We start from the raw sequence: 26,438 nt of genomic DNA, 5'->3' as shown, positions 1-26,438 counted from the left end.
CTGGTTCCATTGTTGTACTGCTCTAACAGTCTTCATAGCCTTTTTCTGCTTATTATTTAGTTTTTTATATTTATACATCATCATTATTCTCACTGAAAGCCTTAAAGCATATGCTTAATGATGCCTTGTGTGTAAAGTGCTTTGTAGTTTATCACTTGTCCTCACAACAAACCCATGAGAAAAGGTTATGGCTTGGATCCAGCATCATTGTTCCATTGGGGGACCTTCCGGAGAATTGGGGGGGGGGGGGGCTGCAGGAGAACAACGATGCTGTATCCAACTCAGGGAAAGGACTATAAGAGATTACAACTTGCTTAGGGCTACTTAATAAGCCCATGGATGAGGAGAGATTTAAAGACATATCTTTAAATAAACAATTTAGTACTTTTTTTAGCTGTGTAAATTATTTATGTTTTTATTCTGATTTTATCTGTACGCCGCCCTGAGATCGCAGTGATAATAGAGTGGGATACAAATATTTTAATAAAGAAATATATAAATAAATATTCCCCCTACAATTCAAGGCCAATATTCTGTGGGCTTTGATCCAGCTAAAGTTTTTTGTGACTAAAACCCATTGGAACCAATGGAACAAGTTAGATTTAAGTTTCATTTCTTTTAACACAGATTACCCATGACTATCTTTAAGTGGACTGGGTGCACAATACCTTACTTCTTGTATCCAATTTGCAGTAAATATATTTTGTTTCCTCTCAGTTTTGATCCTTATCATATGAACAAGTGAGTTTAATTCCCATTTCTAGTTAATGGAGATCAATACAGAGGAACGGTTTTCTCAACTGACTGATATCCAGGACTTTCCTTATTTGGCTGATATCAATTGGGATGCTGTTCTTCAAAAGAGAATAATGCCTGGATTCCTTCCTACTGTAAGAATTTAATTATGATTAATTATGATTTTAAATATTATTTTTTAAAATCTGATTAAATATTTGATTATGATTAAAAATCTGGAAATTCTACATTCTATAGAAACTATAGGTGATGATGAGCTTCTCTATAATGTTTTAGCATTTCAAAGTATATTGGTGAAATTTCATGCTCAGGTAGAAGTAAAAAAATATAGGAAATGTAATCTTCTAAAGAGGTCTTTAGCAATTGGAAATTTGGGGGTTCTGTGGTGTAAAAGAGTCAATGGGTGTTTTTTCTCTGATAGCTTTCATTTTAGGGAAGAGTACTTTGCAGGAGTCACCTTTCGGGTATAGGCTAAAGTGTAAGACCATTCTCCATGCAAGTTTCGTTCTGTTTCGAATGATCTCTCTCTACTCCTTTCTAGAAGGGGAAATTGAACTGTGACCCAACCTTTGAACTTGAAGAAATGATACTGGAGTCCAAGCCACTTCATAAGAAGAAGAAGCGCTTGGCTAAAAAGGAGAAGGAAAGCAGCAAAAATGATTCCATGGAGGTGAGACATAGACAGCTGGATTATATTTTTCCAATCTTGCATTCAATATCAATTCACACTTGCACATATCAGTGGACTTGTTGCTGATTGAAGGATGCCTTCCAGCTTCGTTAGATGTCTTCCTGACATATTGGTCCCTAAAGACAAGAAACCATGATCCTCAAACTGCTTACTCAGGCTTAATCGCATTGAAGTTAATGGCAGTGCTCCAAATGAAGAGAAGATTGCAGCCAGAATTGGCTGGCCATATGGCTGCTCATCTCTGCACATTGGGATAACAATGCAAGGAATTATTTTTTTTGCATTTGTACTGTGCAGTGCTGATACTGTGTTTTATCTAACATTAGGTTGGAAAATTACAAGAGTTGGCATTGTTCTGCTAGCAGTTGGACAACCACTAGTGGAACAACTAACACAATACCTAGCCTAATGAAATTGTAATAAGTTTTTTAATACCTTGTTCAGCACCCATTGCACAAAGAATGCCCTGTGCTATAGCATGTGAAATAGCTTGGGCAAACAGAATCAACCTTGGACTTGTGTAAACTAGGGATGTGCTCCGCTTCTAATTGGACCGGCGAATTAGAAGCGGAGCGGGGTGCTTCGCCTCCCCTTAAGGCGGAGGCGAAGAGGATTGGGGGGCCAGCGGAGCGTGGCGAAGAGGATCGAGGTGAAGGCAGATCCTTCGCCTCGATCCGGAGCTCCGCCGGAAAGGTAAGTGGGGTTTACCGGGCCCTGCCGCTGTCGCCCATGTGGCGATGGCGGCAGGGCCCGGTAAACCCCCCCTCCTCTCCCTTACCTGCCTCCGTCCGCGGTCCGTCGGCTTCTTCAATTGAGCCTGCGGTTCAACCAGGAAGTCTAGGCCACACTTGCGGCCCAGACTTCCTGACTGAACCGCGGGCTCAATTGAAGAAGCCGACGGACCGCGGACGGAGGCAGGTAAGGCCCCCCTCCCCCTTGGTCCCTCACCAGGCTCTGCCGCCGTCGCCGCACGGGTGGCAACGGCGGCAGGGCCCGGTAAACCCCCCCCCGCCCTCCTCTCCCGGCCTTACCTGGCACCACTCCCCTCCACTGCGGAGCTCCGATTTGGAGCCGGAGCTCTGCGGCGAAGAGGAGCGGAGTATGGGCGGAGCGGAGCGGGCCGATCCGAAATTTTCAGATCGGCCTGCGGAGCGGAGTGGGGGGTCCGTGCACACCCCTAGTGTAAAACCCATGTTGACACGTAGGCTAGTAGTGTGAGAATTATTGGATAAAGATAGGTTTGCCCATTTCCATTCTGACTGGAAGAACTGTACACTTTTAAAATAAATGTACTGCAAATGAACCAGCAAAGGTGAAAACAAGTGAAAGGCTAAATCTCCAAAATCACAATTCCCAGAGTTCTTTGAGCATCCCTTGGCAGATTACTCACCACCACCACCACCAGTGCGAATAGATTTGGGGTGAGTATGTTAAAACTCATTTCTCACTTTCATTAGCCTCCCTCCAGTCACCACCCCAACAAAAACTACAGCTCCCAGCATGCTTTGTGCTTGCTCGCTCAGGCAGCCTTACCTCAGCAGTTTCAAAATTTTCTCCACGCTTACACTATTCAAGCTTTAAATTTTTTAAAAATGTGCAAAATTGGCAGAGTAGATCTCTAATAATAAGCCTTACACTACCATATTCTTACATAGATTTGACACTTGCGCAAGGATGAAAATGGGATTTCTGCAAGAAGTAGAAGCTTTGTGCTAGTGGAACGACACCTTGGATACAACTCATTATATTTATATAGCATTTATGTGTGTATATGTACAACCACTTCTTAAAACTTGGAATATTGAAGAATTGCCAATAGCTAATAATGCTATCTCTTTTTTGGTATCAGGTGTTTTTTTAAAAAATGCCATTAGCAAGAACTCACATCAAGACCCTTTATATTTCTTAAGAGTCCTTCATGTTCATACAGACGGGGAGACTGAACTGGGGAAAGTGAACCCCCACATTGTCTCTCTACCTCTTACAGATAACGATGAGGGGAAACAGTCCAATTTGGCAACCCCCCTGCCTCCGGAAGATTTCCCCTAGGTTCATTCTTTTATCTTTCAGCTTTGTGTAGCTGATGTTGAGCTCATATGGCACATTGCAGGGGACACAAATGCTTCTTTAATGAGATACATTCTCACAACGAAACCCAGAAGTGGAAGTGTCCACTAGCTATTCCATGGGCATATTCCTTGGTGGGGGGAGCATCTAGTCCAAATTAAGCCAGAGAGAGAGAACTATGGTGACTCTAGGGTACAAAGATGAGGAAGTAACAGTTGAGTTAAGTACTTTCAGAATGTATATTGTAATGGAGAAATTTGCTATCTTTGAGCTGCTATCTACAAATCCAGACCCTATGGTAATGATATAGCACATGGTGACTAATGACTCTGCTGGTGCAATACAATGGAGGTTAAACAGTCCTGAGCTCCACATAAACTGTTCAAAGACGACGCCTGTCACTGTTCTGCCTTGCTGAGAACAGGCAAATAGACCCTGGTGGCCCTGAGGACTTCTCTTCCCAGAGGGGGATGAAAGCAGTCTTGACACTTGCAACATTAGTGCCAATCTCTGCAGTCCAGCTCTTAAATCATTAATTGAGCTGGGCTTCTTTTTTTAAGGTCAGGTTGTATTTGGCTCCTGATTAGCAGTGATAAACTGGAGTTTTTGTGTCACTGAGCCTAGCCTAGCCTAGGGTAGGGCTGGCTCTGGTACTCCCTTTCAGTGAATGAGTCAGAACTGTTGGTCGAGTTGGTTGGTTCATCCACAGAATGTCAAACATGCTTATAATAATATGCAGCCTGTATTTTTATATAGTACTTTGGTATGTACAACACTCGCGGATTTTCTGATTAGTACTCTTATCCAATGAATTGAAGGGTAAATTTCAGACTGTATCCCAATCAAGATGGATCTCTCTCCTTTTAAGCTAGCAGCATACGTTTGGCTGGGCAGTGGAGATGGAGAGGAACTGAAGAAACAAAAGATGGCAATTAAATGCTTAAGAGCAGGGAAACACACAGTAGATTGGATTCATGTCCTTTGTACCACCGTTAGACACTACTGGCGGAACAGAACTTGTGGGTCCTCTCCTTCCTGCTGCAGCCCTTCGTGTATCCTCTAACTTGTTTCAGAGGGTTGGGGTATCCTCCAGAGTAGATTTGGTGTGTGGGCTGCAGGCTGCAGTGGGGAGAGGCGAGGACATGCAGGTCCCGTCCCACAAATGGCGTTCTTCCACTGGTGGAATGAAGGGTCTGGTTCCAACCCAACCCCCAATCTCATTCTTTTCCTATTACATCCCTCCCTCTTCCCTAAGACTCATAATGTATTATTTGCATTTCTTTATATCCCAGTGAAACATTTATCTTGACAGCTTTAATGCCTCCCTATGTTGTAATGAAGGTTTCTCATCATCTAACCTTTTCTGTTTCTTCCACAATGAGAAGACCTGCCAACTTCAGAAACATCTGGAGTCAATCCAAAGGGACTTCATCATTTTCAACAGAGAAAAGTAAGTTTTGACCTAAAAAAATAGACTATGTTGGCAAGCGTTCTGCTGCATGTCACTAAGAGTATTTAGATTTAAGGACACCTGATTAGTGCTCCTCAAATAATTAAGTGAGTTTGGCATAAAATCCATAGGAAAGCATTGGAGGTTAGGTAATGTTAAGGCTCTTCCATTAGGCTGCTGCTCAAACTCATGCATTTTAAAAGTGAACACCAGCCAGGTTTCACTCAAGTAGGCAATCCCACTGAATCCAAATTGTGAAGACCTTCCATGTGCTTAGGTCTATGATGACTATTCATAGGGGTTGTAGCTGTTTTGGGGCTGAAAGTATACCAATGCAGTCAGAAAAAAGAAAAGGATGAGTTCTCAGCTTGGGCAGTAATAGGAGCAAATGTCTAAAGAGCAGGCGATTTCTGCTGATGTGACACCTTAGCAAAAGTGAACCTGTTCCTCAGGCCTAGTAACTAATTAGCTAACTAGCTGTGTTGTTTCACATATTATATCTGCCGTAAAGGGCAGAGTGCTCCAATAATACCTTGGCAGTATTGAAGTGAAAGGCATCCTCTCCTAGTGGCATTTTAGCTGCACATTATACTGAGGTTCACACACACACATTCACACCCTGCGTGTTCTGGGCTGCACCTCTGCCGGTTAGTAGGTGGGCCTAAAACATTGGTGATTAGAGTGGTTTATAAGTGGGATGTTCTTGAAATGGGTAGCATGTGGCCTTCCCAATAGTCAGTTTAAATACTGGTAAAGATGCTACTCCATTAATGAAATGAGAGGGACTGATTTTAGATGTACACTATGTAATAGAAAATAGTATTATAATGTGGATGGTAAGTAAGCAGGCTCTTCAAATGCTGCCATTGCTCTTGATTTTTGTTTTTTATTCTCTGTATTTTAGGATGAGGCAAGAGCATAATGAAATGCAAGAGAATTTGATGCTGGTACAAACCAAAGAGAACCAGGAAGAAGATGACCAGAATAATAATATTTGAAATCAGTTTAGCTACTGCTCAGGTTCTGCTGTTGAAGGTCGAGGCTTCTACTTTAGCTACTTCATGGGGCTTGACAAGTAACATTGCACACTGCTATCAAGAAAAGGCAGGTACCTTGCTATGGGGCCTCCAAACTAGAAGCTGAGTGTCTCCTTCCACCATAAGGAGTTAGGGCCTAACCTCTTGCAACCGTACATAAGGCACAGATTCTTAGTTTTATGCCTTTTCTGATCTTTAAGAAAAGCACTTGACCATAAAGAATATGGTATTTTCCCCCCAAAAGGGACAAGTGTGTGAAGGTTAAGTTCGTATATTCTTTTTGTAGTATTTTTGTTGGCAGGATGTTGGGGTTACTGATTACTGGATTCAGTCAACTGCCTATGGGAAAGCATAAAAGTTCTTGAGCAAGTGCTTGCCAGGTGGGGTGGCCGCATATTTTTATAGATGATTCAAAGAGACTGGCCTGAACTACAGTTGCACAAATGCAATGCAAATGGAGTCCAACGTCAAAATCAACTTTTTCCAATAACTACTCTGATCTAATGTTTATATTCAGTACACCAGCTCAAAATACACAGAGGAGAAGTGATATTCTTTGCTGTGGGTTTTTCCACTCCTGACAATATATCAAAACCAGCTTTCTAGGCTTAATCCAGTGTAACTGCAAACCAGGGGATCTGAGTGTGTGACTCTAGAGCTGCTCTAGGAATCAGAAAGTGAATTGGTGGCAACTACAAACCAAGATATAACTCACTGAGATCTTACATTAGAATCTGGGTATAGACAGAACTCACCAGCAGGTACAACGGGCAACTGCTATCATTGCAGAGTGGTGTGGGTAGGAATCTTTAAAACTTTATTATTATTATTTTTAAAAAAAGTTTGCATCTATCAGGAATAACCAGAGTGTAAGTTATTCTAGTCATTTGGTAAAGGAACATGTTAGCTGCTTTATGGCCCCTAAGATCAGTGTGATAAGCTCCATAGTAAGTGTGACAATATAGCTTTGTAACCTTAGATTTTACAATATAGCTTTGTAACCTTAGATTTTAAATTGATGTAGTATCTAATCAGAATACTACCTGCTAGAAGCTGCCAAAAGTTTGAGGTATAGGGTAGGGAGAGATAATATCACGCCATTACAATTACATAAAGCTTCACTTTTTGACAGTACTGAGAATAGTACTTTAAGGGAAAGAAATGCATTGAAAATTCGTTTAATTTCAGCTCTGTCATGCTTCCTCCTTCTCCCCATGTTCCTTTCTTCTCAGGCTAAAATATAGGTAGTTGAAAGACTGAATACTGTCACAGTGGATGTGAAAATCAAGCCCAATAGCTTTTGAATCCTTTCCAAAGTTATTTGCAATTTGAGTCAAAATGGGTTATGTGATTATTCCACCATTCTGTGGCCAATTGTCCTCTGGCGCCATTTCATTTTCAAGTGCATTACATATAAAACGTAAAAAAATCCCCAAACCCCACAAAACTCAGCACACAGCAGACACAATCTAGTATTTTCAAATCCCATTGATTTCAAAGGAAGAGTTGAAAGTTGGCTGGATTGTGTCCATCATCTTTAAAATTTTAATTACCCTATTGGTGCAGGACATGGATAGACTCATTGGCCATTGGAATAAGCCAGAAAGCAATCCTGACTTTGCATTAGGCCATAACATTCACAGGTTCACTAGACACCTTCCAGGCACAAAAAGTTGCATTCACTTAACAGTTGGCTTCATTGATATTTGCTTCTGGAATATGTAGTTTATCTGCATGCTCAGAGAAACACCTGTAGTGGAGGAAAGGTTTGGAAACCATCTCCCCAACACCCACCCCCGGATGTTTAAAATGGAAGTAAAATTGCTGCCTTGGAAGTTCTAAATAAATAGACAGCTGTTCTCTAAAGCCTGCTGGCTATCACTACACATCAGTCTTTTATGTATGCCCCCTACGGAAAATCATCCTCAGTATTTTTTTCAACGTTCATTTTGGCTCTCTTCCACCAAAGCAGACCTAGGTAGTTGGCTATGACTCAGGCTCCCAGCTGCTTTATTCTGAGATAGACTGAAAGGCTACAGCGAGACGTTTTCTTGATAAATAACAGTTTAAAAGCTGGACAAAATCGACGTGGGATTCTTCCAGGAATAGAGTTGAAACAGTTTGGAAGGCAGATGGGATCAGGATAGTGACTTCCATGTCCGATGTGATCATTACACTCAAGAAAAGGCAGTGCCTTGTATAGATCGCGTCGAACATCCTGCTTGTTTCCCATTGTATTCAGTACAGTAGTCTCTGCTGGCTTTCATAAGTCTCTCTTCAGTAGCTTCAGCAGGAATGACTTTTTATGGAGTTCAGCCCTGGACTTTTATCATCTAGTCAAGGTGACCATAAATTTATCCTTCTTTCAGTCATGACACAGTAAGACTAATAAATACCAGCTGTCTGAATAAGCTCTGCGGCTGGGTTATTACCGTATTGTACTCTCTTTAACCTGTACAGCGAAGAGGACCAACTGGTGGTCCCCAAGCTGCATCTTGCCCGCCATCATTCTGCCTGGCCTGCTGCACCAGGCTGAATGTTCAAGGCATTACTTCTCACCTGGCAGGTGTACAACCCCATCCAAAGAAATCAGTCTTTACTACTGTAAAGCTTCAACATCTATGTAGCCCTTTAAAGCAGCTTTTGCCCAACTTTCCAGACACCCACTACTAGAACCAAATTGGATTTATAATTTAGTACTATACTAGCACTGTCTGCACTCCAGTTCCATCCTCATGTAATAAGTAGGAGTAGCAGCTTTTGGGGAGATAAGCAATTTGTTGCCCAGCCTAGAAAGGCACAAGACACCCTATTTCTTCGATTCTAAGACACACTTTTCCCCCATATAAACATCTCTAAAAATGGGGTGTGTCTTAGAATCGCGGGTGTGTCTTAGGTTTTTTTTTCTGTTGGTGGTACTGAAATTAGTGTGTGTCTTACAATCGATGGTGTCTTACAATCGAAGAAATACGTTAGAAGGTGTAGGGAAGCACTCACAAAAATGGGGCATGGTTACAGGAGCAAAGGTTACATTTGCCACATTTTTTAAGGCTTCATGGAATCTACTCTGCCTTACTTGTACACTGTGAAACAAGGCTGTTTTGGACATTACCAAGATGTTCCTACAGCACTCATGAAGCACCTATCCTAATTAGGGGGAAGACTGCATTTTCCTGCAACACCAAAATGTGAGTGCAGGCTCACACTAAACAATACATTAAATGCATTCGCGTTTGTGTTTATTTTTAAAAAAACAAGCAATAGCAGCAACAGGCATCCTGACCTGGGTTGGGGTTTAACTGTGCAGTTTAACTCTTTTCTCACTCCCTCACCTCATCCCCTGATGGAACTTCTCCAAACTTTCGATTTGCTGCATAGCACCTTCTTTCCCAGGACAAATAGCAGGTTTGGAAAGGAGGCAGGATTTTCACCAGGAAAAGCAGCACTAGGGGGAAAGGGTTAAACCTACCCACATCTGTTTTTTCAATTTAAATATTGCATTTTCCTATCATTCATTTAATGTACCTGAGTTGAAAAGTGTGTTTTCCAGCAACAGAAGCAAGTGGACAACTCCCATCAATTGCACAGTAAAATGATTGTGTGTGTAGATTCAGAGGTTGGAAGGCAGTATATTAATATGCTAAAAGAAAACACGTTAGATTTAAGAGGACATGAGCTGTGGACTATTTTGGTACATGATGGCTTAGTAAAATAAACTAATTGTTTTTATTTAAAGGATTGCAGGATTTCTGCAGAGTTTTGATCTCTTGTCACTTTCAAACAATTATCCCAAGAAAAATTTGACTGATAAACTTGTGTTTAGCACATCACAGTACAATGGAAACCTATGTGCTTTGAGTAGCTTTCTGTGTAGCGATAATGGTACATATTTAAATCCCACATGCTTAACAAATATAAGCAAGTAGGGTTAGGCTTCATCGATGTCTCTTACATAGAAAGAGGGTGATGAAAAAAGACAGCTTGTTCATTCAAACGTTCTTAATGGGTTAGTAATTATGTCAGGTTTAATTAATTTACACAAAAGAAATACTGGGCATTTTTCTTCTCTTCCATTTTATAAACATGATCTATTAAACTTTCTATAAGACTCTTACACTGCATTGACTCTTTCCTTTAAAACACACACACACACACATTTGTTGTATTGATTCCTTAAATGCATATGCACCTAGTTATGCCATGTTTTAAAAGCCTGGTGGGTGGGCAAGGTTGACTTTGAAGTCTGGTCTCTTATACAGGGATCATCTCAACACAGAGTGAATACAGCCAGTGGAGTTCCTCTCCCCCCCTCCCCGGTTCCTTCTACGCTGCAGGGTGAAAAAGGGAGTCCCCCTTTTTTTTTACTCTGCAGCATACAGAGACAGCAAACTGCCCATGGAGAGAGAGATCACTCTGGCCTTCAATGGTAGTTTGCTGCCTTTCTGTGTCAGATATTATGTTCATATGTGTGAATGTGATTATATAATGTGAGAATGTAGCGTGCATGAGAAAGGAGCGAAGTGTAAGACAGAAAATGGGGTGGAGAGGAGTGATAGAATGGGGAGGGGGTGTCTGGGCACACAGCCAGGGATGCATCCCAGCTGTAACGATGTCCCCATCCCCACTTTGGGCTATGTCCCTGTCCACTGCTAGCCTGCAGTTCTCAATGTGTTTTCCCAAAGCCAAATAGGTTTCCCAGCATCTTCTTTAGGTATAACGGCAGCTTTGTGGGTAACAGGTAAATCTACTGTAGGAACCAAGAGGTGGTGTCATAGAAGGATCATCTTCTTGAAATGGGAATCAGAATATAAATAGTAGACCTGACTAGCAGTATTATAAAAAGAGCTGTGATCTTTGCTGAGCCATTTGAACATCTCCTGCATTTTGTACATTGTTGGTGCTATATAAATAAATAATAATAATAATTTTGGGTAGCTGAGGTCAGCCCTGACATCTCCCGATGTCTGCTTTATTTGTCTAGTGTGGGTTGACATCACATGGACAGGAGAGGTCTCTTTCACACACACACCTTTTGTACCGCATTGCCTACAACTATGGTGGAACTAAATGCTATTAAATAGCAGTGCTAACTATTGCCAGAGCATCAGAACTTCTTGCAACTTCCTAACAAAGGACAATTTCTATTGCAGTTACTGGGCTACAGATTTTTTATAAACCGAGCGTTAACACAAAAAGGGCATGATCTTTACTCTTGCACAGCTTCTAATAATTTCATTGAGGATTGCGCAAAACTTGCTAAAGCGTACCCACAGCTTGTAGTGGGCTGAGCAGGTGTCTGGTTGTATGTGACAGCTTAAGTAGCAGTGCAATATAGATTCCTACAGGGAAACTTTAAACAAAATGTACCCCCACGCACACACCTTCCAATATTGCCTATCAGTCTCATTCCATTAGAAACTCAGGAATAGATAACATTTTCACACATATCTTTTACTGTTTTTAATACAAGTGTAACACAACTCTAAAAAAAATAGCATGATCCATTTCCAAGCACTTCAAGTGATACTGAACACCAAAAGAAGTTGACACATTTGATTTCTCTGCTGTCAAAAACTCCAACAAGCCAGATAAGAACGATTTTATGTATGCCTCAAACTAGATGACATCTTTTTATCCCTGATAACACAAGAGTACATCAAAATCAGTCAGCAGGCAGCATATGTCTCAATCAATCTGTTGAAGTTATCAAGGTTAGCAACTGGATAATGGGAACAGTAAGATAAATATTTTATACTTTATTAAGAAGAATTAGAGATTGGTTTTGCCCCAGTCCCTGCATTTCTGTGAGCCGATTCACACATACATACCCATTACCTGATCTCAGGATGATTTGCAGGTGGACACAAAAATGGGTGCCATTGAGCAGCATGGTTGAGGTGATGATAGGCCATCTGAACACTGGTTTTCGTGCCCAAATTGCAATGGCTCTTGTACATGTGCAAGTTATTACTGGATGTTACAGCCATTGAAGGATGAGAATACACATATATAAATTAACCTTTTGTCAGTAATGTCATTGCAATATGTGTGCGCTCCTGCAGCTCTGATTTATAAATCAGGTTTGCCCTGATTTATTCTTTATGCAGAGGTAGCTCTGAAACTACCCATGGGTATCAGCCCATTGGAAAAATTAATACTTTTAGTCCTAGTTAATGAATGGGTTCATTTTGAGGACAGCTGCAGCAACCCCTTAAGGCAGCTAAAATGTACCAATTCACTGCGGGATCTGTCTCCAACTTCTACCCTTTTCCATCTCTTTCTGTGCCAAAAAGATGTGGTTATCCTTTGTACTCCAGTAAAATGTGCCCTCTGTGAAGCTTTAAGCCAAAGGCCTTACCCTAGTTCTGAACACAAGCTACTTCAAGGATATTAATCAGTGACTTTAATTCATCTTGATCTAATCAAGGCAGAGAGAAAGAGAGGATAGAATTTAAGTTCTATCCTCTCCATCCAGCACTGCATCTTCCCCAACATATGTGATGAGGCTCTATGCACGGTGAGGTTTCTTTCCAATTCAACTGCTGTCAGTTTGTGGAGGTGGGGGAACTCGTAAGACATGAATTTTGCATTATTAAATGTTACTAGAGCAAAGATGACAAGAGGGCTGCAGATTCTGGCAGCAGTTGGGCTTTGGCAATAATTATTTCCAGCCTCAGATGCACTTAGCAAAAATGCTCAGCAATATCAAGGCCCTTTAGGCTTGCTTAGAAAACTCTCAATCCATTATCTGAAAAGGTTCTTAGCAGTCAGAGCAGAACCAACTGCCTAGGCAGGTGGTAGGCGCTCCATCGCTGGAGGCATTCAATCAGACTGGATAGCCACCCACTGAGAATGCTTTAAACTGGATTCATGCACTGAGCAGAGTGCTGGACTTAACTTCCAACTCTATGATTCTATGAAGACCTCTTGCTTAAAACGACTGAGCCTTAAATCTTTTGGGCTTCAGCTATAAACGTATGGCACTGGAGATGTATAATAAAAGTGGGAGCTTTGCTTTATGGGATCAGAAGCATTTCCTCGTAGTGCAAAACCACCTTTGCATACAAACCAATTATCTACTTCAGAGAATGAGATTCAAGCTATCTCTGAGCTAACATAATGAACATTAACCATATTGAGTCAAACCAATTGGACCACTTTAATGCTGGGTCTGTGCATGCAACAGACAGTGGTGGTAAAATGGACTCATCACTGTTCTGAATACTCCCTTATTAAACAAAAAAGCCCCCCAAACCCTCGTTAGGAGAAAATTCACACAGCAGGCAGGAAAAAGACCTGGCTAGAACCTATTTGCAAGGCTTTTTTACAGGAAGCATTCAAAAATGTTTCTTACCTGCAACCTTAAAAGTGGCAGTCAGTTCTGCCAGCATTGTCACTTCATACTGCTCTATGTATACACTAGACCGAAGACCATGTCTCTAGTAAGTTAGCATACTAGTTACTTTCCCCAAGTAAACAGTAACAAGAACAAAGTATTGCACTCAACAGCTGAATCCATGCTTGTGGATTACAAGAGGTCCAATGTACATCAAATGTGTTATCAGGCCTGAAGACTTTGGTCTGCATAATCCACTTAGCACAGCAGAGGGCAGTCAGGTGCCTTGTCATTCTCTTAAATAGATGACTTGGTGCACCCTGCTATCGAATAGCATTGTTATGTTGACTGCCTAATGTTATGAGAACTGCACAATATATTGGCCAAATTGTTCCTTAAGTCTTTTTGGATAGATTTTAGAGAACACTAAAAAGGAAAGAACCTGTAATATAAATCTGAGCACTTGTGTTCTATATAATTTGCACCATATGCATACTCAGTAAGTGGCAGCTAATATTAGGGTCTTCATATAGTTTTCTCTTCTGATAAGTTAGTGGTGAACACAGAAAAGGGAACATGCCTTCCTCCAGGTTGCAGAAAAAGCTGAATCCTCTCTCTCCCCATGTTTCTTGTTTCACACACAAGCTACCTGAGAGAAGAACAATTGTATTTGGTTTCTGAATTTCAAAGTTCCCAAATTACTCTTTTAAAAACGCATCTTCAGTATGCTTTACAAATACTTCCCTCTCTTATAGACTATATTGTCCGTTATTTGTTGTTTGGCACCACCATGTGGCAACATGGAAATAATATGAAAATACCATCCCCCTATAAATAGCACATTTTCAGGTACAAAAGAAAGGAAAACGGGGAACCTTCAAATAAGACACTATCACTTTCTCGGGAAGTCTGATAAAGCACAGAACCCTGAAAACTGACATTGATTATTCCCAAACTGTGGGGGATAGGTCTGTTTATGTGCAATAAAATTAAAAAGACTATTACTGTTTATATTAACTATATTTCATTGCTTTGCACATTTGGAAAATTTTATTTTCACTTCAATAAGTTTACCTTGATGGATATGCATTCTTAAAACTATTCATCTGCCCAATAAGTACCAGGAGATGGTAGTGTAATATTTGAAATTATTTCTTTACATCTTGCTTTTTACAGGATTAATCTGAATCCTGGGAGACCACACAATAAACACCCATTATATAAATGTCAGAAAGGGTGAACTGTTCTTTTGCTGTGAAAAAGCAGAACACAGAGGTCACTTCTGAGACCAACCGGCTGAGAAGAGAGAAATGGAAAGACACTATGATTCTTCTTTATAACATTTAGGGCTCAATTCTATGCATGTTTAGACAGAAATATGATTTACAACTTCCAGCATTCCCCAGCCAGCCATGCTGGCTGGGAAATGCTGGGAGTTGGAGGACTTTTTCTGTCTAAACATGCATAGAATTGTGCCTCTAGAGTGCAATCCTATGCATGGCTACACAGAAGTGAGACCCATTCAACAGGACTTACTCCCTGTGTATAAGAATGCAGCCTTAAGAGATATGTAGGTGGGGCAAAGAAAGGTTACTCCATCAGATCAAGAAGACAGTGAAGCAGGAATGTGACTGAAAACTTGTAAACAATGTAAACTCCTGTGTAATTTGGAAAAAGTGAGCAAGCAAGTTTTCCTTTCAGTTATCTAAAATTCTAACATGCAACTTATTTAAAATTTAAATTTAAAAGATCTCTCCTGTTCCACAGTGTTGGCACTATTGGTTACCAATGACCTACACTATAGCCTTGGTTAAAGTAGTCATTCCTCCCTTCCATTAATTTAGTGACTATTAAGTAGGACATTTAGAATACGCAGCCTGGTGTAAAGGCGAAGGCTGGGAGTAGACAACAGGATGCAGCAACGTCCTCCAGAGTTCCCCCAAGAACCAGATAAAAACTAAGCAAGCTAAACACATCATTGAGCAAATGCGAGGGGATTCTTCCAAAGTGAGTGACTGTACATACAACACAGGGGTTGCATTATGCCTTTCCCCTGAAAGGCTTTATTCATGAGCAAATTACTGAGCAAATTAAAAGACAGGCATTTTCTATCTTCACCAGAGCAGGTGACTCACAGCCAATTCCAGATGACAAAATTATTCACTTAAAACATAAGGAGCGGAGTCCAAATTGGAAGAGTCAAAAGCCACCACTGTGCAGTGCATCAAGTCAACCATGAATAAACGTAGGACAGTATAGATAGGAATTATCCTATTTTACCATAATAATTAAGGTAGGTTGGCGCTTAGAGATTATGACTGGGCCAAGATCATCCAGTGGGCTTCATGGCTGGGGGAGAATTCAAACCTGGTCTCCCTATTCAAGTCCAACACTTATCCACCATTCCATTCCAGCTTAACAACTAATTGGCAGATCCTTTGACATCTAGTTTAGTATTTGCAGGAGTCGTTTTATTTATGTGGAGAAGCATTCAGTGTTGTGACCTTCCACTTTGTCTGAAGTGGTAGTTACCACTGGTACAGTTTTACCACCACAGCTGCTGCATCATGTTCAGTAACCCTCAGAAGCTACAGGTAAAACAGGGCTTCACAGTCCCCCCTCTATAACAAACAATGGAAACCAAGTAAATTTAAATGCATCTTCGTAATTGTCAATGGCCACAACATTCACCCTTTTCCACCTTTATGTTATGAGAACAAATCATCCTGATCATGACATGGGCCAACCGTGCAAACACTCACTCTCTCATCCTTACAACTTCTACTAAAATGGTCAACAAACTCTAAATGACCATCTCCAGGTTTTTAGAGAGGCCAGCAGTGGGATCTCTCATAACATAGTGAAACCCACTCTCTCTCAGCTGTCTGGAAGAGGGAGGGAAGAAGCTGTAATGCAGAAAATTGGTGGGCTAGTCCAGATGAGGAGTTTCAGGATTCGTCCCAGGAGAGTCCTAACCTGTGCCCCAGGCACCCTGTGAACCAACTTGCTCCAGTTGGTGGTGGCCCCTAGCTAGAATTTAGCTCAGGAACGTGTCAGACTTCCCTAACCTCTTGATACCAAGCCTGGGCACTAAAACACACACCTTGTGTGAACTCCACTCCTAAAATTAGGTGGACTCCACACTTTCATGCTATCAGTTAACTTAGGGCTGTTACCTACTTAAATAATGACTCTGTTCCATGCTGTTCTACATACATTTTGTTTTGGGTCTCCTATAATTCAAAAATGCAGACATGGATTCAGCTGTTGAAACAGGATGGTCCTTTATTGCTGTTTCTCACACAGGATATCTTTATTGGAGATAAAGACAAGGTCTTAGAGATGATGGCTCTGTCAGTCTGAGCCAACATGGTTAATGTTTATGATTATGATAACCTGGATTAAAGGAAGCTTAAGCTGGATCCTCTTGGCATGATATTGTACAGCTATTTATGATATCCACGGGATAGCTATTTTATGTTTCATCACAGTCCTTTTAAAATTAAAGAATAGGTTGGCAGAAAGCAAATCTGGTGTAAATAAGGGTATGTCCAGACAGCAGCATTCCACAGTCACAGTTTTGTGCTTGCATACTTAACTGAAATCAATACTTTACAAAACCAAATCTATTTTCTATTGGCGCATACAGTAGCAGCCACTGTGCGTAGGATGTGCTGTCTCCGAAAGTCCCTCGGTCGCCAATCTATGGTGGTGAATGGCAAGTGGAGCAGCACTGAAGAGTTACGGACATGTGGAATGTGAGGGGTTGTGGTGCACAGGCTCAATCTTCACCTACCTTCAGTTCCATCATGCAGGCATGCCACTGATGTCAACAGGGCTATTCAGCTCTGCCTTATCTGCCCACAGGTCAGAGTAGAAAGGAAATAATCACGAAGCCACATCAAAAAGAAATGCTAGCATGGAAGTGATGCTACAACTTCGTTGGGCTGATCACTAACCAGTTTTTGTGACGTGAACGCAAGCAGAAGTACCACGCACTGAACAAGCCAGTGAAAAGAGCACTCCTAAATTAATTCAGCATGTATGTTTCCCAATACCCATAGCTGCATCCTTTCTCCCATCCATCTTCCCTCCCCCTAAAAGTGGAAACCAATAGAAGAATTGAGGTTGAAAAAAATGTTACTATGTCACAGCAAGTCAATTAGAAAGAACATGCCTTTCAATTTTTTATTCAATAAAATGTACGAAGTAATAAAATCTCTAACAGGAAGAGGCAATACAACAGAGCCATTGCAAAGATGGCTGAGCTTGCCAAGGGCCTCATGTAGTGCTCTGAGGCAGCTATGTCTTATCAGCATTGCGTGGAAACGGAATAACATGGACACAATACACAGATCTACTTGGTCCCCCCATCCACCTCCCACTACCCTGCCCCACCAACTTCTGCCCCCACCCATGCCCAATACTAATCTCCTTGGTTGATTCTGCCCAAGTAACCTGACTAAATAGCTTGCTCATGTCATTAGTTTCCCACCTTTCTTCATTCCCCTTCTTACAATGTGTCGTCACACAAGCACTCACCATGTACAATTACATACGCTTAACTTAGTCACCTGCCAGATTTGCATGCATGTAAAAAATGGGAAAAAATATTAAGGCTATGAATAAACAAAAAAGAAAACCCGCAATATTTTTTTAAAGCTAGGTAGCGAGTAGCATTTATGAAACATAAGGCTTGAGGCTTACTGATTCTTCAAAATCTGGATTCTTCTCCTTTGCTCTTTCCTTCTTAAATATCAAGGTACCATTGCTTAGTTTTCCCAAATAACAGTTTCCCCCTTCCCCTCCCCGTTTACTGGGTGCTTAACTCAGAGATGTGATATTGGAACGGCCTCCTGGGGGTGCCACTATGCGCTTGCTTGCTGAGCGAACACCTTCATCAACCTGGGTACCTGCAGGGCATCCGCAAAGTGAGGAGGGGAAAGAGTGGGAAATGGAAATTAAAAGCTTTTCTCCAAAGGGTTATGAAGCAGTTATGTAGCTATGAAGACCACTCCCTATTGGTTTACATTACTCTGCAGAGATAGGAAAAACATTTTTCTTGGCCTTTAATTATCAGATCTTAACACACATTCACTTAGGTGGAGATACCACTGGTTAGTTCTGGAAATGTCTATGTACACCATTAAGGGAGAGTCTGTGGTTAATCACATAGCTATCTAGTGGCAGTCACCCAATCTGTGATGTGTAGTGGCACATCATTGTGGCTTGTCGTCTTCTGCTGTTTGGTGTCAAGGATTATTTGAACATGTGGCTATAAAAGTCACAGAATGAAATGCACCAGTGGTCTTCTAGTAAAAATGCTGCAGAAAGCCACTGTAAGTATATGGAATGAAAGGCGATTCCTTCCTCTCTTCCTCCCACAGAACATTATAAACCTGAGCCCAGCTGACTAGGTACAGTGCTGCTGATTTTGTAGCAGCTGGGGAAACTATTCAATCCCACGGGGCACCTTTCAGGTTGCCTCCTGCCTAGAGCTGCTGCAAGCAGTGCGCCATCTTCTCACACTTACCAGATAAGCTAAAACCAGACTGGTGGAGATTCCTTACTGGGGGAGTCTGCCTTGTAGGGGATCCCCGAGTAGAGCCTGCAGGGGTGCCCCCTTTAGGCGTGGTGGTCAAGTCAAACACAGGGCCATCATACATGCCCCTCGGCACAGCATGCATTTCAGCCATCTGTCAGAGGGAGCAGAGGGAAGCAACTTTAATGGAAGCAATATGCTGAGAGTCTGACCTCCCTTACAAGCCACAGAAGCTTTTCGGATTTCAGTGCACAGGCCTTCACTCAGGTGTCTCATTCGCTATCTTACGCACTCAGAATGAGCAGAAGAGGGCGGGGCTTTGGCTTGTTTGACTTAGCCTCTCACGGATATGGACATTATAACCCACAGATGTCAGTCTCCTGAACATGGTGGAAACATGCTCTCTAGCTAGGCAGCATGAGGGAATAAAGGGAAACTCCTTCAGGAGGGAAAGCGTAACCACCTGTACATTTCTCAGTATTGGTGCATAACCAGGGTGCCTTCTCAGGTGCAGAAGCCACTGCAGTAGGGCTCTTTATATACCATGATGGTAATTTCGGACTCCCAAGGCTGTGGGAGAACCCACATTACAGGACTACCCCCACAAAAGGATCATCCATCCCAGAAATGGACAACACTGGCTACTCCCATGTTACACAGGGCAAGGAGCTGAGCTGCAGCAGATCCCACGCCAAAGAAACAACGTAAGGAGCTGCTAAATAAATGGCTCTAAAGATTGTCAGTTACAATCTATTTTACCTTCCTCCTTGCTTTGATACGCTTGTAGACGTAGTCTGAGAAAGGGGTGCCAGGAATGAAACGCCCTGTCCCCTGGGTCACATGAAGATTGCCATCCTCCATCATTATCTTTCCTTGGCATATGACAACCAGTGGGGCTCCACGCAGTTCCATTCCTTCAAAGATGTTGTATTCAGCTGCCTACAGCACATGGGAGTCAACATGCTCATTATGTATCAAGCACCAGCCCATCTAAGGCAGCACCCAGTCTTCACATACAGTCTCTGACTTGTCATCGCTTTTGGGGGTGAAGAGGGGGTGAGGGAAGAGCGGGTGGGCTTTGCTGGCGGCAGCAGGAACACCATTTAAGTAACATGGCAGGCCCAGACTTTGGAAAACATATGAACTGAGAAAGACTTTGGGTTAAGGACTAAGCACACACAAATTTTGCCACCAGGATATGGGTACTTGGACCCCCATAGCCCAGTGGTGGGCAACCTGTGTACTCCAGATGTTGTTGGCCTACAACGTCCATCATCCCTCACTATTGGCCATGATGGCTGGGGCTGATTATTGTTGTTGTTGTTGTTGTATTTATTTGTATCCCGCCTTTAGCCCAATACTGGGCCTCAAGGCGGTATTACAAAGTTTAAAACATAAATTTTGAAACATAGGAAAAGAAATGTAAAAAAAAAAAAGTTTAAAATACACAACAAAATTATAAGTCATTAACATAGATGGAGGACCAAACTACTCTCCAAAGGTCTGCTGGAACAAAAAAGTTTTAGCCTGCTTCCGAAAGCCCATCAAGGAGGGAGCCAGCCTAGCTTCCCCGGGAAGAGAGTTCCAAAGCACTGGAACAGCCACCGAGAAGGCCCTCTCCCATGTTCCCACCAAGCGCGCCTGTAAAGATGGTGGAGCTGAAAGGAGGGCTTCTCCAGAAGATCTTAAAGCACGGGCAGGGTCATAAGGGAGAATGTGGTCTTCCAAATAACCTTGACCCGAGCCATATAGGGCTTTATAGGTCATAACCAGCACTTTGAATTGTGCCCGGAAACAGACTGGAAGCCAGTGGAGCTGTTTTAACAGGGGAGTTGTGTGCTCCCTGTAACCAGCCCCGGTCAACAGTCTGGCTGCAGCTCTTTGAACCAGCTGGAGTTTCCGAACACTCTTCAAAGGCAGCCCCACGTAGAGCGCGTTACAGTAATCCAATTGGGATGTAACTAAGGCATGTGTCACCGTGGCCAGGTCCGACATCTCTAGGAACGGGCGCAGCTGGCGCACTAGCTGTAACTGTGCAAATGCACTCCTGGCCACCGCCGAAACCTGAGCATCCAGACTCAGGGCTGAATCCAGAAGTACACCCAAGCTGCGGACCTGTGTCTTCAGGTGGAGCGTAACCCCATCCAGCACACGCAGATGAAACTGGAAGTCCAACCTCATCTGGAGGGTCACAGGTTCCTACCCCAAACACAGCCTCAGCATGTGTTATTGATTAACTGTCCTCAAAAACAAGTGTCCAAATGCAGCAATGATTTGCCATTGCTGAAAGAGCAAATTTGTCCTCCAAACTGGAGCTTCCCACCATCACCATAAAAAATTAATGAAGTGTAAGATGGATGTTCACACGTGTTCACACATGTTCACTATTGCTTAATCTGCTTTTCTGAAAGTTCTGCCACTGGCTGATTGTGTACTACATTAGAGACATCAAAATACTATTAAGTAGCATTGGACAGGAGTTGCAAATTCAAATTCACAGTTGCAACATATTAAATGGTTATCCTTCAACCTTTTAGTCTGATGTCTCCCTGCCCAGCAAAAGACTTACTGACTGGTGGCTTTTAGCAGATACTATTTTCACTGCATCAGGATCCCATATGACCAGGTCACTGTCTGACCCCACAGCAATTCTCCCCTTCCTTGGGTACATGTTGAAGATCTTGGCTGCATTGGTGCTTGTCACAGCCACAAACTGGTTTTCATCCATTTTCCCTGTAGCCTGTTAGGAATGAAGCACACAAAGGAAAACAGATCTAAGCCACATTGCACTGTAACGCTTCAAGCAGACATCTCCAAGCTTCTATTCCATTCATGCATAAAACATTATTTTGTCAGGAACTACTTCCTATTAATTCTCAAGGTCTTAAAAAGGTGGCATCTAGCCAAATATTTTTAAAACATGAGAAAATCAATATTTTCCACCCTGCAAGGAAGCTAGGCTACATGGTGCAGATCAGGTAGCTGGGCAAAGGAAATTAGCCTCAGGGTTTATGCACATAGGGGCCCTAGTCTGCTGTGCACTAAGATTTCTCTCTCTCAACCAGATTACAGTCGTGGACAACTCTGATAATCTGCATTTCGTCATTCCCAACGTCAGTGAATCGTGCAGACAGAGCAGATAGCAATCATCTGTTCAGCAGTGAGCACATGGTGTAGGAACGCTGTGGGGAGCCAGTGCCCTTTTTCACACGGAGGAAATAGACCACCCTGGCTAGATCTTTTTTTGGGGGGGGGGGAACCATCTTTTTGTAGCTAAAGTAGTTGCTATCTGCCCACCCCTTAATATCTCTAGATGTTGTGTAAAACTGCATCTAGACATGAAATGCAATAATTGTTGCTTGGTAAAACAAAGATGGTGGCCCTTTGGCACGTTCCGTTTGTGGATAGCCTTCAGGTTTCCACATGCCAGTGGTGGGTGGGGCCAAAACGACATCCACACAAATCCATACACCCCCAGTCAGTCATTTAATGCCTCCTCTTCTCTTCCTCCCCTCCCAGCTCCCCCAGCAATTAGGCTTAGCAAAAAGGTCCCATTCACATGAAGCCTAACTGCTGCATGTGAGAGACCTAGGAGGGAAGGCCACGGGCCAGATTCAAATGCAATGCAAGCTACATTCAGCCCAGGGACAGGACGATCTCCACACCTGCGGTAAAGCAACCTAAAAGGCAGGAGCGGTCAAATATTTCAGTTCAGCAGCTTCCTTCATTTAGTTCTCATTCCTGATAGCTGAACAAGTCTTAGCCTTTTCCCCACAATTCACTCTCTATTATTTTGAACAACCCAGTCCATTAAAAGATGCAGCCATCTAGTAGCCTCCCTACAAACTCAGATATATCATTTCCCCCTCCCCTAACCTCCTTTCTTACCACTGACTTGTCCCAGATAACAGACATCCGTTCTTCAATACCATTAACCCCCTCTGGGATTGCTGTGAAGTTGTCTTTTCCAATTGCTTTCTGTGCTGTACTGAATGTACAATGTGCACTTCCTGAAACTTGGAGGTCCCCACTGGCTCAGAGACAGACAAAAAGGTTAAACGTTAGTTAGCTATGCCCTTGGTCCACTTATACAAGTGTCATTTTTCCTCTATAAATAGTTTATCAAGACTTTTCATTATCTATAACAAGCAGCAGTAATAGAAATGAAGGAAACAAATTAAAATTAGAATTAAAACGTTTAAGGTTTTAAGAACAGATATATTCTTCCTTTGAATGGTAGGAAACTATAACAAAGAGCTTTCTAATAATTACATAATTTCCCTATTACAGTATCGGTTCTTTGCAGAATTACTGTAAGTCCAGTCTTCTGTTTTCAATCGCATAAATTAAACCAGATTTAACTCATATAAGGTGGCAAGAGAGGCAGAAGGAGGTGCTTGGCTGAGGACCAGCCATAAACTGTTCTTTACTCCCATCAAAGCTCCCCTTTCTCTCTCTTTTGAGAACAAGAGTGACACTGCTTGAACAAAAGGGTCCTGTGTTCTTTCGGATGACTGCAGAGGAAGAATCAATGTGCCTGCTCTGTAACAGAACCTAATGGAAGCAGATTGTAATACTTTACAGCAGACTCTGACCCAACAGCAAGATTAACAAATTCACTCTTGGGGAACAGTTGTCTTTAGTAGTCAAGGCCCTTGCCTGGACAGTATAGAAAAACTAAACAGATCAGCACACTTCTCTAAAGATCATATATTGGGATCTACCAGTAAAAGAATGAAATTGCTAAATTATAAGCCTAACTCCTTATGGCCTTGCATAACATGCACTTATTCAGTGATTTTTAGCCCTAATGCAGGTCCACAGATAAAGAGGTATGGTGTTTACGATGTACAACAATCATGGCCAGAGAAAACCAAACTAAAGCAAGAGATCCATGAAAGAGTATAAATGAAGGATTCATCTTGATTTTTAAGTAAGGAAGCAACATTTGATGCTGCTTTTCTAGAGAGTGGTCTCACTAGTAACTACTCCCTCATTCATAGGATATATCACAACTTCAAGTGAGAAAAACTCAGTGGAGCTTAAATCCTCAGGCACTTCAAGCATAATTCCCTTCAGAAGATTTATTTACTGTTTAATAGTAAGGAAAGGAAATCCTAGCATCTGCACAGGGAAACTGAACTCATCGAGACTCATTTTAATTGCAGATGCGGACAACTGAGTCGCTTCAGACAAGAGACCAGAGCCAACCTGTCCTTTAAGGAAAGTCTGTGGATACAAGTAGGCTATTCGCATAAATAGTGAACTGTGCATTTCATTTTCATGGATCTTGCAGAGGTTTATAATTGCCACATTACACTGCTCTTGCAAGTAGACAATGCACATAAACTGGATTGCTTAGTAAAGTGCATGGGACCCAGGTCTCAGTGTCATGGGAAGATATCTGAGTCTCATGAGATTTTGTAGTACTGAGATTTTCCTGGCATAGTATGTCAAAACATTAAAAGGGTGGGGATGGACCGGATTGATTGGCTGTCTTAAACAGCCCTTTCATTGGACTTGGTTTGTCTCCTTCTTGAAAAAAGGCCAATTTCAGAATGGCCAGAACCCTTTATTAATGCTGCCTTTAGCCACATCCATATGTTTGGAAAAGTTTCCAAATTTCAGAATGTATTGACATTTTTGTACATTCTGACATTTCTGCATGGCAGCAAAGAGCAGAGTAGAAGCAATGTCACAATAATCTTGACTTTCTTAATCTAGGGAACATTTTGACCACTTCACTCAGCAAGGCTTTGGTGCAACCTATTCACTTAAATCCATTTAAAAGTTTATATAGTACCTAAAGAAACTGAGCAGCTTGCGTTGGCCTTTTATATTCACGTGTGTCTGACACTAGAGGGCAGCAGCAAACAATAGTAATGGCCTAACACTCATACCAAGGACTGTCCTACACAGAGTTCCATGGAAACATCCTGCTTCCTGGCGTCTACTGGCTGCCAGGGACTCACGAGTTGAAAGGATGCACGTTAATTAAGGAAGAAAAAGAAAAATCCTTAAAGCCTTGTCGAAACACTAAGAAAGGAAACTAGAGAGATTGTTTGGCTTCCAGATGGACCCTGCGTCTGATTTTTCAATTCAAAGAGACTCTGAGCCTCATGGCCTCAGTCTGGGCTCTGAACCAAAGTCCTAATCCAATGATAATCTCTATCTCCTCTTAATAATTTGGTGCCATATGTCTGCTTTACTGCACAGAGAGATTTGTGTCAGTCAGATTTGTTCTACTGAAAACAAATACAAGCAGACAGAAGCAGGATATCAAGCAAAACTCCTGAGGGGCTATACCCAAGAGAGTCCTGAGCACAGCGCGTAAGAGAAGCAGGTGTGGTTCCTTTTCTCCATGGCCGGGCTACTTCATATGCATTTCCAAAAGATAGGGCAATAGCTGTTCAACTTACACAGGATTCATATACAGGAACATGTACAATGTGCCACATTGCCTACGTAATAATGGCTCAAGTCTTCATACGCAACTCCGGCTACGATACCATTTGTGATTTTATCATGCTAGTCAGTTCTAATCCAACTCACAGCTACCTAATTCAGCCTTCTTTTCCAAATCCCCAGTCAACATATACACTTTGAAATCTGAGATGTATAGTATTCTCCCAACCCATTTCTGGGCACAGAACATTTTTAGTTTACAGATATCCACTAATCCAACATGTAGTTCAGCTAAATATCCTTCAGTGTTAATTGGTTCCCTCTTGTTTTGAGGCAGTGACAGACTTTGTATTTCTGGGCGCAAAGATTACTGCAGACGCTGACTGCAGCCAGGAAATCAGAAGACGTTTACTTCTTGGGAGGAGAGCAATGACAAATCTCGATAAAATAGTTAAGAGCAGAGACACCACACTGACAACAAAGGTCCGCATAGTTAAAGCAATGGTATTCCCCGTAGTAACCTGTGGCTGCGAGAGCTGGATCATAAGGAAAGCTGAGCGAAGGAAGATAGATGCTTTTGAACTGTGGTGTTGGAGGAAAATTCTGAGAGTGTCTTGGACTGCAAGAAGATCAAACCAGTCCATACTCCAGGAAATAAAGCCAGACTGCTCACTTGAGGGAATGGTATTAATGGCAAAACTGAAGTACTTTGGCCACATAATGAGAAGACAGGATACCCTGGAGAAGAGGCTGATGCTAGGGAAAGTGGAAGGCAAAAGGAAGAGGGGCCGACCAAGGGCAAGATGGATGGATGATATTCGGGAGGTGGCAGACTTGACCTTGGGGGAGCTAGGGGTGGCGACAGCCGACAGAAAGCTCTGGCGTGGGCTGGTCCATGAAGTCACAAAGAGTCGGAAGCGACTGAACGAATAAACAACAAACAGCATTGTTGAATGAAGATCAGCACCACCACTGTCCTTAATTTGAAATCCTATCATATTACCATTGCAAGTATTGAGTCACACATTGTCTAAATGAACAATGCAAGGTAGACAGAATCTGGATACAGAGGAAAGAGCAGTGGACTGCACTACTCAACTGAAAACTTCCTTGCTTAAGTACACACATTGCAGTCTATACCAATAATCAGTCAC

At 42.2% G+C, this 26,438-nt stretch overlaps 2 protein-coding genes across 3 annotated transcripts in view; one reads left to right on the top strand and one right to left on the bottom strand.

The window, feature by feature from the left end:
• Positions 1-6,233, top strand: part of STK32A (serine/threonine kinase 32A) — a 57,972-nt gene extending 51,739 nt beyond the window's left edge. Inside the window, exons 8-11 of the mRNA XM_063123292.1 lie at positions 765-890; positions 1,298-1,426; positions 4,900-4,964; positions 5,869-6,233. Coding sequence (XP_062979362.1) covers positions 765-890; positions 1,298-1,426; positions 4,900-4,964; positions 5,869-5,962 — 414 coding nt within the window. The 3' untranslated portion in view covers positions 5,963-6,233. The remainder of the gene's footprint in view (positions 1-764; positions 891-1,297; positions 1,427-4,899; positions 4,965-5,868) is intronic.
• Positions 6,234-17,495: 11,262 nt separating this feature from the next.
• The window catches only part of DPYSL3 (dihydropyrimidinase like 3), a 65,520-nt gene continuing 56,577 nt past the window's right edge, over positions 17,496-26,438 (bottom strand). For both annotated transcript variants that reach the window (XM_063120626.1, XM_063120627.1), the window contains exons 10-14: positions 22,768-22,909; positions 21,449-21,619; positions 19,639-19,818; positions 18,871-19,033; positions 17,496-18,250 (exon numbers count right to left, since the gene is read on the bottom strand). In XM_063120626.1, the coding sequence (XP_062976696.1) occupies positions 18,162-18,250; positions 18,871-19,033; positions 19,639-19,818; positions 21,449-21,619; positions 22,768-22,909 (745 nt within the window). In that variant the 3' untranslated portion in view covers positions 17,496-18,161. The remainder of the gene's footprint in view (positions 18,251-18,870; positions 19,034-19,638; positions 19,819-21,448; positions 21,620-22,767; positions 22,910-26,438) is intronic.

The sequence above is a fragment of the Elgaria multicarinata genome, chromosome 3 (genome assembly GCF_023053635.1).
Source record: "Elgaria multicarinata webbii isolate HBS135686 ecotype San Diego chromosome 3, rElgMul1.1.pri, whole genome shotgun sequence".
In the NCBI taxonomy this organism is placed as follows: Eukaryota; Metazoa; Chordata; class Lepidosauria; order Squamata; family Anguidae; genus Elgaria; species Elgaria multicarinata.
This window is presented reverse-complemented; position numbering and strand designations above follow the sequence as displayed.